We start from the raw sequence: 16,356 nt of genomic DNA on the forward strand, positions 1-16,356 counted from the left end.
TAACTGAAGTGCTTCAAATAAGATACATTTCAGGTAAAAAATGTACATAAGAATTAACATACTGCATTAAGTTTTATATGAAAAGACAGAGAGAAAACAATCTCCTCAGAATGTATCAGTGACAGAATGGGAGTTTTAATGTTACACTCTACTTACTGTGTTTCTAAGCTGGTCTTTTAAGATTGTGTTTGGGCATAATTTAAGATACTGACAAATAAAATCTTTTTAAATGAGTCATAGTTCAAATTTTCCCTAAATTAGAATTGACAGAAGCGTACCTCTTAAATATCCTTTCCTAAAATTCATGTTGAAAGAGCTAAGTGATTCCTGATGAAGAGAGATAGATGGGGGGGAGGGGGGGGGAGGCGGAGGGGGGGAGGCGGGGGGGGGGGGAGAGACAAAGAGACAGAGAGACAGAGAGGTGTGCACTCCTACACTCATGGAAATTCTCCAAGACTCAGAATCCTATTTGGCAGGTATAGGTAGGTGAAAAGGTAAAAGGCCCAGACTGCGGTATCTCTCACAAAATTGTTTTATCTACTTTTCAAATAAAAGTGACAGATTGTTATACAGATAGGCATTCATGCTGTTTTATTCTTGTTATAATCTCAATCTGGCATTTATTATAACAGAATAAAACCCCTAAAATATACTTTGGAAAATAGAGTGTTATCTTTTTGTGACTATGACTACTATGTTTAGCAATATTATCAACAATCAACTATCATCACAGTGATTCTTAATTTTAAGAAATAGTCTCTGACCCTGGCCGGTTTGACTCAGTGGTTGGAGCGTTGGCCTGCGGTCCAGAGCGTCCTAGGTTCGGTTCCCGCTAAGGGCATGTACCTCGGTTGCGGTTTGTCCCTGGCCCAGATGGGTCTTATGGGAGGCAGCCACTCGATGTGTCCCTTTCACATCGATGTTTCTCTCTCTCCTTTCTACTCTGTCTGAACAAAAAATGGAAAAATGTCCTTGGGTAAGGACAAAAAAACAAAACAAAACAAAAAAAATAGTCTTTGCTGTTACAAAACTGAGAGAGTATGATAACAAAGTCTGAGAATTAAACAAGCAGAATGTGTTTGACAGAGAAAATGCAGAGCGTAGGGAGCACTCTGAAGGGGGCTTAAGTCACTGGACTGTGACTGTGTAGAAAATGACTCCTTGAAGGTTTCCTCGACCTGAAGGATGAATAGGGGTTACCCTTGGAAAAAGAGCTGTGCACTAAAGTCTTGAGGTTGAGGGAATGGCATTTGCAGAGCTGACAATGAAAGTAAAAAAATGCTAGTATGCTTAAAATCTTTGGAAAGGTCATTTTCACTTGGACTTGGTGTTTCAGGGCCAGCAGACTCTATAATGAGATGGGAGAAGCAATTGGGAGATGAATTATGGAGAATCATTTACAGAATTAGGACTTTATTTTAAGGGTAATGAAAAGTCATGAAATCATTGTAATCAGGCATATGATATATACAGGTTTGTGTTTAAGAAGTTTACAGAGGCAAAGTGGCTGGGGGCAGAACCCAAGGGGAATTGCCCAAATTTTAAGAGAAGTTAGAGAAAGAAAAGTCTATGAAGGAAAGAAAGAATAAATCACAAATTTATGCTTGTTTGTTTCTTCATCAATTTAGCATTTATACTCAGAAATGTCCATGTATTATGAATGTTTGTTTCTTATTATACAAATATTAACCCAAAAACTTTGATTCATGATTAATCATTTGAAAGTGATAAATATTTATTGGAGTTTAAAAATAGACTATTATGGTATTAAAGCACAAATGATGATGATAATTATGATAATAACAACAACAACATGATAATAACTATAACTTATATACTTTACCAAACACCAGGATCTTTAGAAGCACTTTACATTTAAATCATAGTGACCTGGTAGATTTGACAAGTAATTCTATTTTTCAGACTGAAAAACTGAGATCAAGCAATGTTAGGGAACTTACTCAAGATCGAACGTGTAATTAATGGTACAGCTGGGGTTTGCATCCAGCCACTTGCCATTGCGACTGTCCTCCACTGACTACATCTGGGCTATGGAGCCGAAAGAATGCTGCAACTATTTCTGTTTGGACAAGCAAACGATTGCCAGGGTTGTCATAGCTCCAGTTGTAAGGAATTTATATCTAAGAACTCCTTTCCTTTGCATCACATGATAAGTTAATGCTTGTGTTTCCATATCCCTGACATCATGTGTGTTACAATGCGAATAAACTATAAAGCACACCAGTTGAGTAAACTTTACCTCTGACGTAAGTTTTGCATTGTAAAGCTTTCAATCTTAATTGTGCATTGTCATTACATACACATTCGTCCCATTTTTATAATATAAGGGAAACTTCATTGTGACAGTGTAAGTTATCTTTAGGCAACATGTTTATCAGAGCTCCAAAAGAAAGATTCTCCCCCAGATCTTCAGGTAAGCAACACTTTTTGTAAATGAAGAGGTTGTCAGGAAATTGGAAGTCATGTCATTTTAAAACTTACTGCTTTAAAAAGGTGTGTTACTGAAAAGATAGAACCAGAGAGAAAGCTTCTGCTGTTTGTCCTTTTTGGATAAGAAAATTGCTGAAACATGACACCCACATTCCATCCATCTAACGATTCTCAAGGAACTGCTCCCCTCCACCCCACCTTGGTCCTCACTCATGGCAGAATAATTCCATGGACAGGTTCAACATATACTTGAAGCTCTATCACAGCAAATATTTTTCATACAAATTTAATATTTCCCAAAAAAGGCATTAAAATAGTGGTGGTGGTGGTGCTGGTGGCGGGGTTGGGGTTGGTGTTGGGGTTGTCAGAACTCTGGGATTCCCTCACACTTATTTTGTAATTTGTTTGTTTGAGTTTCCATGGGGCAGGGGGCAATTACCTTACCAGCAGGTGGGACCTCTGAAGGTCTGTCCAGATCGTCTCTTACCTTATTTTCGGTGACTGAACACCAACAGTGGGTGAAGTGGGAAAGGAAGAGCATCCAGGCGGGGAAACTGTCAGTCACAATGTGCAGGAGTGCCTCCACGCAATTAAACACGAAACGAAATGAGTTTAGGGACTACTAAACCAACCCAGCACAAATATGCACGGAGAACTGCTCGCTGCTCTCCCCTGCTGCCCTCTCAGGCCTGTAAAACCTTCCCGGGAGCCTTGCAGGCTGCGGGGCACACCACCTGCGGGCCTTGCCGTCACCGCAGGACGCCCCTCGGCTTCTCCCACTGCCCCCTGTACCCTCCCATCACTGTTCCTGTGATCCCTTGTCCCGCAGTCCTGTTCCCAGTCACCTCCCTCACAACATGACTGTGACTTCCAGCATCTGACCTCATATTCTTCCTTCTGTAAGCAGGGGGAGTGGGAGGTGACAGGTGCATTTCCTGATGCCTCCTTTCACCGGGCAAAGGGATCCTCTCTTTATAACCCCCCCCCCAGTGCTCCTTCATCGCATCTGGTCAGTCCGCGCCACCCCCCAGCGGTCACAGCCTGTGCAGCCTGAGTGACCGCCCGAGGCCCTGAAGGGAGCATGCTGCCTTGCGCCTGTACAGTCCTCCCGCCACTTCACACTTCCACGTTTGCAACTCACTCTATCGCGGTTTTTCCAAATATATTCATTAAAAAGTTGGTCCAGACAGTAAAAATGATACAGCGCACGCTCGGTGGTCTGAGTCAATTATACACTCCTGTATTACAATTAAAATGAAAATTACTGTACCTATGGACTGTAGGCCTTTGTATTCAGCACCCCAGGAATCCTTCAAGGTCAGGTGCAACCACTCCACCACTGCTTGCAAGTGGGCAATCACTTTTTTCCAAAAAATCGGGTGTGGTGAAACCAAGCCAGTCAGAGTGTGCTGGTCACTGATTGGCTATCCTAGCCTCTCCTTTCCTGGCCACAGATTAGCTCAGCCTCAAGCAAGTTTGTTTCTCTCAAAGATGCTTTTACATCCTAGGCATTGGAAGCATCTTTGCACTTGCAAGTGTTTGCGATTTCTGAGAACTTTTACCTAAGCCCCATGATGGCTCATAAATGTGCTGCTTCTTCTAAGCCTTCTGACAATGAAACTAAACGCTGGAGGAAGATGCTTACCATCCAGGAGAAGGTGAAACTCTTGGGTATGATAGAAGATGGCAAGAAAATCATGGAGGTTGCCCACCATTATGACTTGAATGAGTCTACCATTCACTCCATCCGTAAAGATGAAAAGAACATCTGTGCAACGGCTACTGTCTCTTTCAACAAGGAAGCAAAGCGCGTCATGACAAGTCATAAGTTCATAGTGAAAACGGAGTCTGCCCTAGCTGTTTGGATCAGCAACAGCCGCAAGAAAAACATTTCGCTGGATTCGCTGGTCATCTGGGAGAAGGCGAGGCAGCTCTATCAGCGCTTTACAGCGGACAAACCTCAACCAGGACACTCTTCTACAACACTCATGGATTTCATGGCGAGCAAGGGTTGGTTCAAGAAGTTCCAGAAGGGGGTATCATCTGAAGAGTGTCGTTCTCCACAGAGAAGCTGCCTCTGCTCACCAGCCTGTGGCAGAAGGCTAAGTCAACAACACGTTCCAGAAGATCATCCTTGAGGAGGGCGAGTATCATCCAGAACAGGATCCCTTAACTGACCAGGATCTGGTGGAGATGACTAAGTCTGTGAGTGAGGAGGAGGAAGAGCAGCCAGAGGTTCCTGGGGGTCAGGAGGAGGAAGTTGGCCTTACACTTGAGCATCTCGCGCAAGTTGTGAGAACTATTAAGGTAGTACAGGACATGATTGGTGAATGGGACCCACAAATGATGCGTGCATTGCGGTTCCAGAATGCACTTGATGGGGCGATAGAACCCTACAAAAGCCTCCTCATGCATATGAAAAGACAGCACCAGCAACTGCCTCTCACGATGTTCTTCAGCTGTGCACCCAGTCACCCACTGCCTACCCCTAGTGCTCCTTCAGCGGAAGAAGACGATGCATCTGCTGAAGATACTGCACCACCTGCAGACTCTCCTACTGAGGTCGTGCCTTCAGAGGATCATCGAACAAGTCGCACTATTTTCATAGGTTAGTGGTCGTGTGTAAGAACTATGTGTGTGTGTGTAATTAAATGTACAGTAATAATAATATTTGTAATGTCAAATATGTCTTATTTTCTCTTTTGTCTAATATATTGGGTAATGTGAGTGTAATGGTGACTAAATAGTGTTATTTCATGTCTAGAGGGCTCTAATAATGTTAAAAAAAAAGTATTTAGAAGGTCATAAGCAGGTTTTCTATGCCCTAACTGCAAAAATATTCGATTTATAAATAAAGAATCCTACTTCGTGGAAATTCACTTATCACGGTAGAGTCTGGAACTGATTAACCGCGATAAACGAGGGCCGACTGTATCAGATTCCTGTCTCTCCTTCAATGACAAGTAGGACTCCACAGAGAGCTCCTTTGTTATTTTTAGACCAGTCTTGTCCTTTGCTCCTAGGGGCTTGGTTCAGCAGGAAGGCAGCAAACAGGCTTGAAAGACAGAGTCAAGTGTGGTTGCTCTCTTGGTGGAATGAATTACGCTCCCACTGGCCAGCTGACAACAAGTAAATATTTGGTGTCGTCAGCTTGACCATAAATGTAATAAAAGCCAGTACGCAAACAGATTTGAATGAGCTATAAAAAGTAGTCTAAATCCTAACGGGTTCACTGTAAATATCGATAATTGCCTGTGGGTCATCATGGGAGGTTTACAGAAAGGCTACTCCTGTTCGTCCTGGTGAGGGTTTTAGACAGAAAAATTATTTGGTAGGGTTAGAAAATAAGTTAAAAATAGGGCTTAATACTATCACGAATTAAAGACAAATTATTCATCTCCTCTTGGATACTACAGGTTAAAATTTGAAAGAGTCTTGCTTCTTCAGAATTTTCATGGCAATGAATTTTGTTTTGCCATTACATTTCTAATTTGGTTTTTGATTTGAAAAATGGGCCAGAAGCAAAGTGGAACAATTAATGGTAGATATGTGTTGTTGGAGTATCAGCACGTGTGGTAATTAGGAACTGGAGATGGGGAGAGGAAGGAGAAAGTGATGCTGTCATAAGCACTGGAGACACTGAGTGTTTCCCTGACTGGCTCCAAGTCCTCCTCATCCCACCCTTACCTGAAGGGATCTCAGTGTGAATTGAAGTCATTATGTTATATATTCCTTAGAGTTAGTTATCTTCCCTGTCATCTCTCTTATGTTATTTATGGTCTTGAATTTAAGGGGATCTTAGGAGTCCTTAGCTGGTAATGGGCAAGAGAGGGATTAAGATTCCCAGCGCACCCAAGATCACGTTGCCATCCTACTGTAGATTTTGAGGGAAGGAAGAGAAAGTGGGAAAGAGTAATGCAATAGAAAACAATATGAGAAGAAAGTAGAAAAGCGTCTTGGAGTTGAGAACCAAAAAGGAAGAGTTCTCTGGAGTGGTTTATACAGGCTTATTTATTGGGAGTAAAAGATATATTATTTAAAGGTGTATCATGCATTTTCCTATTCATTTGTTCCTTTTTCTGTTATTTCTATCTTGAGTTTTTTACTTTTTTTTGAAAAAATTTAAGGTAGTTGAAAAATAAAAGACATGCATGCTGTAAAACCCAATAAGTAGAAATAAAAGAGCAAGCTCCCTCACCTCCCAGCACAGACATCCTCCTCTTTCCATCCCCTTATTGCTGGCACTGACTTCAGCATGGCATAGCACTGTGCACATGTCCCTCCACAACACTGTTCCCCAGGTTTCTCAAAATATGTTATGCAATGTGTAGAATATATTTTTATAAACAAACAAACAACAACAACAAAACAGACCAAAGGAAACAAGCCAAAACAAGCCAAAGTTTTTTTCTATGCTTTGCCAAATATTATCTTTCTTAAAAACAATTAACATCATATTATAATACCTATTAAGATACTGTATATTTAGAAACAGGTGAAATAATACCATTAGCCTGGAAAGCACTAATTTGAGTAAAATGTTGAGCATCAAACATTAAAGAGAATGGGATTAAATACAACAAGGTTAGTAGTGTCAACTGTAGCTTACTCTGGATATTGGATAAAAATTGCTGGCCACCATAACAGTTTTGAAAAAAACTGACATTGATCACTAGAATTTTTAAAATGTTAGGTTTCTATCTCCTCATCTCTTTCTTGATCATAAATTCACATTATTACCTGTGGTGTTATGATGGCCATAAACATACCATTAAGTTCCAAAAATTCTGGGCAATAGACACAGATAAAAAAATATGTCTCTTTAAAAATATCTATTTCAAATGGAAAAATAACCACTGCTCATATTATAAATATTTAAATTAATGTTTCTTTTTCACTCTAAGAAAATGACATCACATTAATTTAATTTAATTTTTTCAAGGTTTTATATTACCAAAAATGTTGATTACTTTTTAAAATTTCTGAATATTTAGCTAAATTATGTCTAAACCAAGAATGTTATTTTTCAGCCTGTTCCACATATTTTCATACTAAGAAAATTGCATTTATTTCAAGTATATCTCTATAAGAAAATTTTAAATTATGACTATGAACTATTTGATCCATTAAAATATGGTACCATTAATAAAAGATGAATTATATGAGTAGTTACTAGAGAGCTAAACTTATCTGATATCTATTGTCAAGGACTTCACTTGATTAATTCATTAGTTCATTCCATATTTATACAGGATGCCCATCAGGGGTCACTATGCTAGACACAAAAGCTATAAATGAAGAAGATATAATAGTTACTGAAGAACTTATATTTCTGGGGGAAGAAAAATATGTAAATGTATACACAGTGCAATGTGAAAATTACTATAAAAATTATGCACAGGATGTTTTCTAAGTTATTTTCTTACATAGTGAAATATAAGTCAAGAAAAAATTTTGAAATTTCACAAAAGTAAAGTAAAATATGTTATTTTGAATGCATTCAGTGGTTAGATATGCTGTATTGTCCAAATACAGTGGCCACTAGGCAGATGTGGCTACTAAAATCAGTCAAGTAAAATGGAACAGAACTTCAAATTCCATTCCTCAGGTGCATTTCAAACAATCAATAGTTCATATTTATCAAGTCAAAAGTAATAGCAAAGTTTGTATTTAAATCATGATGTATAGTTGTTTTTCTACAAAAGACAATGATCTATTTGGAAAATAGGTGTGTTCCAAAACAAAATTGTAAAAACATCAAGCTATGTATCAAAGACAACTTTCTGGTTGTCAAGTAGAATGTTGTGCACTAATTCCTAATGAAGTCATAGCAAGTGAGTTAATTTATTTTCACCAGTGTCTTCCTCATCATTGCATTCCTAAACCTACCAAAGGGACTGAAACAAAGTGAACAATAAAATTTTTATTGAATGCTAAATAAATAAATTGAATTAATAAATAAATGACCATACTTTTTCTTCTTTGAAGGTAGTCAAATGAACAGAAGCAGGGAGTCACCTGCTGACAAAGCCATTACTTATACCACTTACTATCTTTCTGTCTAACATTTCCAGGGAAAAAAATAGAATATTTGGAATTTTAAATATAAAAAGAACCCGTAAAGATAGTTTGAATTGGCCTTAAAGACAATGTAGTTCAACTTTCTTTTCTTCTTCCCTCCCCCCATCCTCCTCTCCTTCCTTCTTTTCTTCCTAAAATATAGGAAGATTGACACAGTTCATCAATAGCAGACCAGGACTAGAACATGGATCTTATATCAGAGAAAATTAAGTACCATTTTTTTATTGACTGTAATTCAACATAAAAACACAACTTGAAGTTTTGATAGTGAAGCTCTTGTTTCTCAGAGTTCATTATATCACAGGAATTAAGATTTTAGAAATAATTGAGTGACTCAATGAAATAACTTATTCCAAAATAAGGACTTATGATACATCAGAATGTCATATGCCACTAAAGTTTGTGAAGAAATTCAGAGTCATAATTACAGCAGTTACTCATAACAGAAAAAAAGTTTAGTCAAAGTTTGTGGTTACCAATGCTTGGTTTTGTGCATTTCTTAAAAAAATATTCTGATCTTTAGTGTTGGTGTATATATTTTTTTCTTCATAATGTGAAAATATGGATTACTCTCTGCCACTGTGTTTATGATAGAAGTTAATCATATGTTCATAACTGAGGTTCATACCTCCATTGGTGCTAGTAATATATAATTCAGCATAGTATCTAAGAGGGAATAAATTGGGCTTGTAATCCTAAACTTATAAAATGAGCACAACAATTTCAAAAGGAAAAAAATAATTCTTGTCCTTTGCGAGTACCTGATTAAGCCCCAGAATATTGAGAAGCATGATGTTATGATGGCAGAGTGAGCATCAAGCAATGGCCCTTTTCCTGACATGTTCTTTTTCATTCACTCAATTACTGCTTGAAATAAGGTGTCTATTTTAAAGCTGGGTTGGGTTACTATAATCGAAGGTCATACATATGACTCACTATTCATCCTCAAGCAACTACTGGAGAGAACCATGAAATTCTACAGTGATTGGCATTAGTTGATTGGAAACAAAACAGTTAAATTCTAGGGTGATGACAAAAAAGTATACTTTGTGAAGCAAGCCAGTAATGAGTTAAATGTTATAAGATGTAATGTTAGAAGAAACAGTGCTTGTACCATGATGGTTTAAGCCTTTGAAGGCATACATTTTACCAAGAGATTCTTTACATGACCAAGTACGTATGTCTGCTTGTACTAGAGACACCATAGTGAGAGGTAATGGGAGGTAGCTCAAGGTGGAGGTCTCACTATGCAGGGGTGAGGATCCTGGAAACTTTAAACTGCTGCAAAAACAATGCATCACTTTTAATTCCTGTTTGGTGGAGAATCTTATGCACAAATGCTTGCACCATTTCCTTGCTAGAGACTGGTTTACACAGAGGCAGAGGAAAAAAGTGAGATACAGATTTCAATAATATTTAGATGAGCCCAAGATGTGATAAAATAAGGATCTTCTGCCCAAAGTGGTAAGCTGAGCTGTGTCATAATGAACCACAGGAAGAAACATCTCATCCACATCCCAGTAGATATTTCTTTACATTATGATTCAATTTTTGAAAAAATTTTAAATGTATTTTATTGAAGTGTAATTCTTTTATTTGATACTCATATTTTACAACTGATGAACCTACCCTGACATATCATTATCAAAGTTCTTAGTTTACATCAGGGTTCACTCTTGGTGTTGAACATTCTGTGGTTTTGGACAAATGGATAATGATATTTATCTACCATTATAGTATCATAGAGAGCTGTTTCACTTCCCTTAAAATACTTTGTGTTCCATCTATTCATTCTTCCTTCCTCTTAACCTCTGGAAACCACTGATTCACTTACTGACTCCATAATTTTGCCTTTCCTAGAACATCATATAGTTGGAATCATAAAGTATGCAGCCTTTTCTAATTGGCTTATTTCACTTAATAATATATGTTTAAGTTTCCTCCATGCCTTTTCATGGGTTGATAGCTCATTACTTTTTAGCTTTAAACAATAATCCATTGTCTGGATGTACCACAGTTTAATTATTCATTCACTTACAGAAGAAAGTCTTGGTTGCTTCCTAGTTTGGTGATTATGAGTGAAGCTGCTATAAACACTTGCTGCAGGTTTTTGTGTTGATATAAGTTTTCAACTTCTTTGAGTAAATACCAAGGAGCATGATGGCCGAATCATATGTTAATAATATATTTTGGTTTTGTAAGAAAATGCAAAATTAGCTGTACTATTTTGCATTGCCACCAACAATAAATGAGAGTTCCTGGTACTCTACATTCTTCCATCATTTGTGCTGCCAGAGATCTTGACTTTGGCCATTTTACTAGATATCTAGTGGCAGCTCACTGTTTTAATTTGCATTTTCAATTGTCAGTGTCCTCTTTTTACATATATTTCCAAAAGTTAGAAATAAACATAGCGATGATATCTCTCAACTGTAATATATTCCCAAGGATGCCGTGGAAATAATGTCATAAAATATAGGTAGGTCCCATATTTCCAAGTGTGAATTAGAGTATGCTGTACCCACAAAGAAATACATTGATAATATAAATTTTCTGAGTTTGTTTCTGAAAGGAAAATATACCAAGAATGCCAATAGTATAAGTGATGAGCCAAGAGCACTGTTGATGAGACATCTCATTTGACATACTGTTCTCACCTAATTAAAAATGTGAATTTTAATGAGAATGATAAATTTCTTTACTGAGTTTTCATATCTGAGTATAGAAAATTATGCTTTAGACTTTAGAAGGTAATTATATATTCAACAGAATTACCTTGCTTATTTATGGTTTTTATGTTTATTGTCTTACTCACTTCACAGATAGAATTCTATTCAAGGATCTTCTTAAAATTTTGCCCGCCTGTTTCAACTCTTACTCTAACTTCTTGTCTTCTCATAAATTTTTCACTTTATGAAAAAAGGACCAAAGACAAAGTCCCATGGGTGGGTCCCTGATGTTTATATTGAAATATAACATGTTGCTACGATTCTAGCCACTAAAAAAACAAAACAAAACAAAACAAAAAAACAGAATTGAAAATAATATAGGAACTCCTTAAGCTGTGTTTCTAACTAAAAAATCAAAGTACTTTGTGTAAAAGTGTATGGATTCTCAATAATTTAATTCTAGTTATCCTCTTCATTTCTCCAACACATGGATCATATGATATAATTTATTACTCTTTACAGCCTGATAGCTAAAAACCAAGAGAAAGGTTGCTAGCAATCAGAATCTTACTACCAATTGTCATTGTTATGACCCTTCAATTACTCAAAGTCTTGTATTTCAAACTCAAAACCATGGCTCCATATGATACTATTTTAAGATGTTTCAAAACATTAAATCATTTGCATTTGAGGTAAAAGACTTATTCATTTTATTGCACCTGAAATATCATTACAGAAATTTTAAAAGAATTATTTCTCTTAATCTCAACTAAGTAACCGAGCATGGTTTCCTCATGAGTAACCTTGTGAATTTAAAGCTTAATTTGAAAATGTCCCCCAGAGTCAAGATAAAAATAATGATAGTATACATTGACCATTTATTGATTTTAGCCATATCAGGAATTAAAATATTTTGCTAAATCACACAAGTTAACAAGGCCATTTCAGGTTGAAATTAGAGTTTTACTTATATAGATGTGGACTCTTGTCTTACCTCTGTCTGTGTCATACAGGAAGACAAAACAGTTCCATTCATAGTGATCCAGCAGACTTAGCAGTGCTCCTCGTAAGGAAGGCCTTAGCTGCAACACAAACTGGCTCTCCCCCTCAGTAGGGAAACTTGGTGTGATGAGGGAGATGTGTAAGGCGCTGCAGAATGAGGTCAAGGTGTGTACCGACCTCTTATCATAGAGTCCAAAAATGGCAAACACTCCTCTAGAATACTGGGAACAGACTGAAAGAAAAGGAAAGAAAAGAAAAAGAACACAAACCATTAGTATACTCTAAAATTGTTAACTTCCACTACTATGAAATTAAAAAGAAATCTCTGAGTCATTGGTATGTCAGGAATATAAGAAAAGTCAAGTGTGCAATCAATTGTATAATCAATTAATGAATTCACGAGCTTATATTCAAAGCCCTGCCTTGATAGAGACAACATGAGGTTACATGCCTTCTTTCTAAGAAGCCAATTTAAATTAGAGGAAAACTGAACTAAAAAGAAGTAATATATGCCATTTCATGGTAATGTGGCAAATCCTAAGTGAGAGACTTTTAATTGTGGCAAATCCTAATTTTTCTCTGTATGTAAAACTATAATATTGCGAAGATGGCAGTGGGCAGGACCGAAGGGAGGGTGAGTATGTGAGAGAGTGAGCGAGTGTGTGAGAGAGTGTGAGTGGATGTGAAGGTGGACGACCAAATCCGAGCACGTAGAGCTGCAGAGCAGAAGGTTCCTGTACTGTGGATGGGATCCACAGGCTACCACGGTAAGCGGCCCTTCAGGGTGCTTCTCCCTGCACTGCGGGGAGGTTCCATCATTTTGGAAGATCCCGGGTCTTCCCTGGGAGGAGGCAGTGGGAGCAGCTAGAGCCCAGCAACCTGAGCCCACCAGCGCACCTGACACCATAAGACCAGTGGACACTCTGTGTCAATGCAGACCAATGCACAGTAGTGGAGGTCCTAAGGTGCCCGTCGTGGAAGCCGCGGACAGCCAGGAGCCCAGCACCATCCCCCATAGTGGCAGCCAGATCAGAGCCAAGATATACCCCCAGCAATAGAGGCTGAGGAGTAGATATACCCCCAGGCAACAGAAGCAGACAAGCAGCTGAGACCCATCCCCAAAAACTACAGCAAAAGTTGAGCAGGAGTTGAGCCCCATGGGGCAGCAGCACTCCCCAGCCATCAGCTGGGGGACCTGGGGCTCCACAGAGGCCTGTGCAGTCCAGCAGCTCACAAGAGCAATGGGAAGCTTGAGCTCAAGAGAGACTGGTGCGATCCAGCTGGCCGCCTGCAGGAACTGCAGGGTGCAGGGGCACCAGAGAGGCCTGTGCAACCCAGCAGGGACTGCAATCCAGTTATCCGTGGGACCTGTGGGGTGCTGAAGCACCAGAGAGGCCTGTGCAACACAGCAGGGACTGTGCGATCTAGTTACCTGCAAGACCTGCAGGGTGATGAAGCACCAGAGAAGACTGTGCGACCCAGCAGGGACTGGACAATCTAATCACCTACGAGGCCTGTGGGGTGCGAGGCCTGTGGGGTGCTGAAGCACCAGAGAGGCCTGTGCGACCCAGCAGCCCATAACATAGGCATAGAGCCGAGTCCTCATAGGGACTGTGTGATCCAGTTACATGCAGCATCTGCAGGGTGCGGGAGCACCAGAAAGGCCTGTGCTATCCAGCTGCGCACAAGATAGCCATAGAGGATGTGAAAATGGAGGCAGAGTGAATAGAAGCTACACAGACAATCTCCCAGGACCAAATGGGAATTATAACTAAAATACAGACAAATCCTTGGAAAAAAGCAAAATAAAAGCAGCAGAACAGGACCATCTTACCAGGGACACTGAACACCAGGGCTACATTCCAAGGCACTGAGTAACTGAGAATACTAGTCACCAGGAAAAAGCTAGAGGATAACTAAACCTTTCCTGGGCTTGGAAATCTACTGAGGAAAGTAAGACTTGACAGTGGTGTTTAATGTGGGCCCACCCAGGCTCATCCAAACCCAGTAGAGGGAGCCACAAACAGCAGAACACCAACACCCACAGGAAAAATTTGGCAGTTTCCAAAACCTACTGAGATGGCCAAAATGGTGAAACAAAGAAACAAATCCCAAATGAAAGAACAAGAGAAATCTATTAAAGATGAAATAAATAAAATGCAGTTAAGCAAATTACCAGAGGTAGACTTCAGAGTCATGATCTGGAGGAAGCTCAACAGCATGAATAAGGACATCAGCACCATAAGTAAAGATATAGAAATATTGAAAACTAACCAAGTGGAAATGAAGAATCACATAGCAGAAATTAAGAACACATTGGAAGGACTAACCAATAGAGTAGAGGAAGCTGAGGACCATATCAGTGAATTAGAAGACGGTAGAAAAAAATCAACCAATCAGAAAACCCAAAGGAAAAACCAATTAAAAAACAGGAAGGCAGCTTAAGAGAACGGTGGGACAACTAGAAGCATAATAACATTTGCATCATAGGAGTTCCCGAAGAGGAAGAAAATGGGCAAGGGTTAGAGAATATATTTGAAGAAATAGTGACAGAAAACCTTCCTAACATGGTGAAAGAAGAAGGCATTCAGGCTCAAGAAGCACAGACAGCCCCAAGTAAGAAGAACCCAAACAGGCCCACACCAAGACACATCATAATTAAAATGCCAAAAATTAAAGACAAAGAGAGAATCCTAAAAGCAGCAAGAGATAAGCAACAGATTACCTACAAAGGAACCCCCAAAAGGCTATCAGCTGACTTCTCAACAGAAACACTACAGGCCCGAAGGGAGTGGCATGAAGTAATCAAGGTCATGAAAAATAAGGATCTGAATACAAGACTACACTATCCAGCAAGGCTATCATTAAAATAGAAGGTAAAATAAAGAGCTTCACAGACAAAAGCTAAGGGAATATATTAACAACAAAGCACTGCAAGATATGCTAAAAGAACTGCTGTAATTAGTAGAAGAAATGGGAAGAAAAATAGAACCACAGTAAACAAAAATGGAAATAAATAAGTACATATCAATAATCATCTTAAATGTGAATGGATTGAATGCTCTAATCAAAAGACACTGAGTAGCTAATTGGGTAACAATGCATGACTCACATATATGTTGTTTGCAAGAGACCCACCTCACAACAAAAGACTCACAGAGGTTGAAAGAAAAGGGATGAAAAAAATATTTCAAGCAAATGGAAAGCAATAAAAAGCTGGGGTAGCAATACTCATATCTGATAAATTTGATTTCAAAATGAAGGCCATAACTAGAGACAGGAAAGGACACTACATAATATTGAAAGGATCTGTCCAACAGGAAGATAAAACCTTGATAAACATATATGCACCCAATATAGGAGCACCAACATATATTTTAAATCTTCTGGAGGACTTCAAAGGAGAAATCAAAGCAATACAATCATAGCAGGGGACTTCAGTACACAGCTGACATCACTGGAAAGATCTTCTAGATAAAAAATTAAAAAGGAAACACAAACTCTAAATGAAGCGCTAGATCAAATGGGTTTAATAGATATCTACAGAGAATTATATCCCAAAACAGCAGAATTCACATTCTTCTCAAGTGCACATAGGACATTCTCAAAGACAGACCACATGTCAGGAAATAAACTAAGTCTCTACAAGTTCAAGAAGGTTGAAATAATATCAAGCATCTTCTCAGACCACAATGGCATACAACTAGAAATCAATTGCAACAAGAACATGCAAAGACATTTGAAAACATGAAGGCTAAATAGCATGTTATTGAACAATGAATGGGTTACCATGGAGATCAAGGAAGAAATTAAAAACTTCCTGGAAAATAATGAAAATGAACACACAACACAAAATCTATATGATGCAGTGAAAGCAGTTCTGAGAGGAAAGTTCATAGCACTACAGGCCTACCTCAAGAAGCAAAAAAATATTTCTAATAGACTATCTAACCTTACAACTTAAAGAACTAGAAAGCAAACAAAAAGAAAATCCCAGAGCAAATAGAAGGAAGGAAATAGTAAAGTCAGAGAAGAAATAAATGACATGGAGACCAAAAAAACAATTCAAAGGATCAGTGAAACAAAGAGCTGGTTCTTTGAAAAAGATAAACAAGATTGATGGTCCCTTAGCTAGACTCACAAAGAAACAAAG

General features: G+C 38.6%; 1 protein-coding gene across 2 annotated transcripts in view; it reads right to left on the reverse strand.

Annotated features, from left to right (window-relative positions):
- Positions 1-16,356, reverse strand: part of GRIA4 (glutamate ionotropic receptor AMPA type subunit 4) — a 451,879-nt gene that overhangs the window by 269,107 nt on the left and 166,416 nt on the right. For both annotated transcript variants that reach the window (XM_036259442.1, XM_036259443.1), the window contains exon 3: positions 12,196-12,435. In XM_036259442.1, coding sequence (XP_036115335.1) covers positions 12,196-12,435 — 240 coding nt within the window. The remainder of the gene's footprint in view (positions 1-12,195; positions 12,436-16,356) is intronic.

The sequence above is a fragment of the Molossus molossus genome, unplaced genomic scaffold (genome assembly GCF_014108415.1).
Source record: "Molossus molossus isolate mMolMol1 unplaced genomic scaffold, mMolMol1.p scaffold_m16_p_13, whole genome shotgun sequence".
In the NCBI taxonomy this organism is placed as follows: Eukaryota; Metazoa; Chordata; class Mammalia; order Chiroptera; family Molossidae; genus Molossus; species Molossus molossus.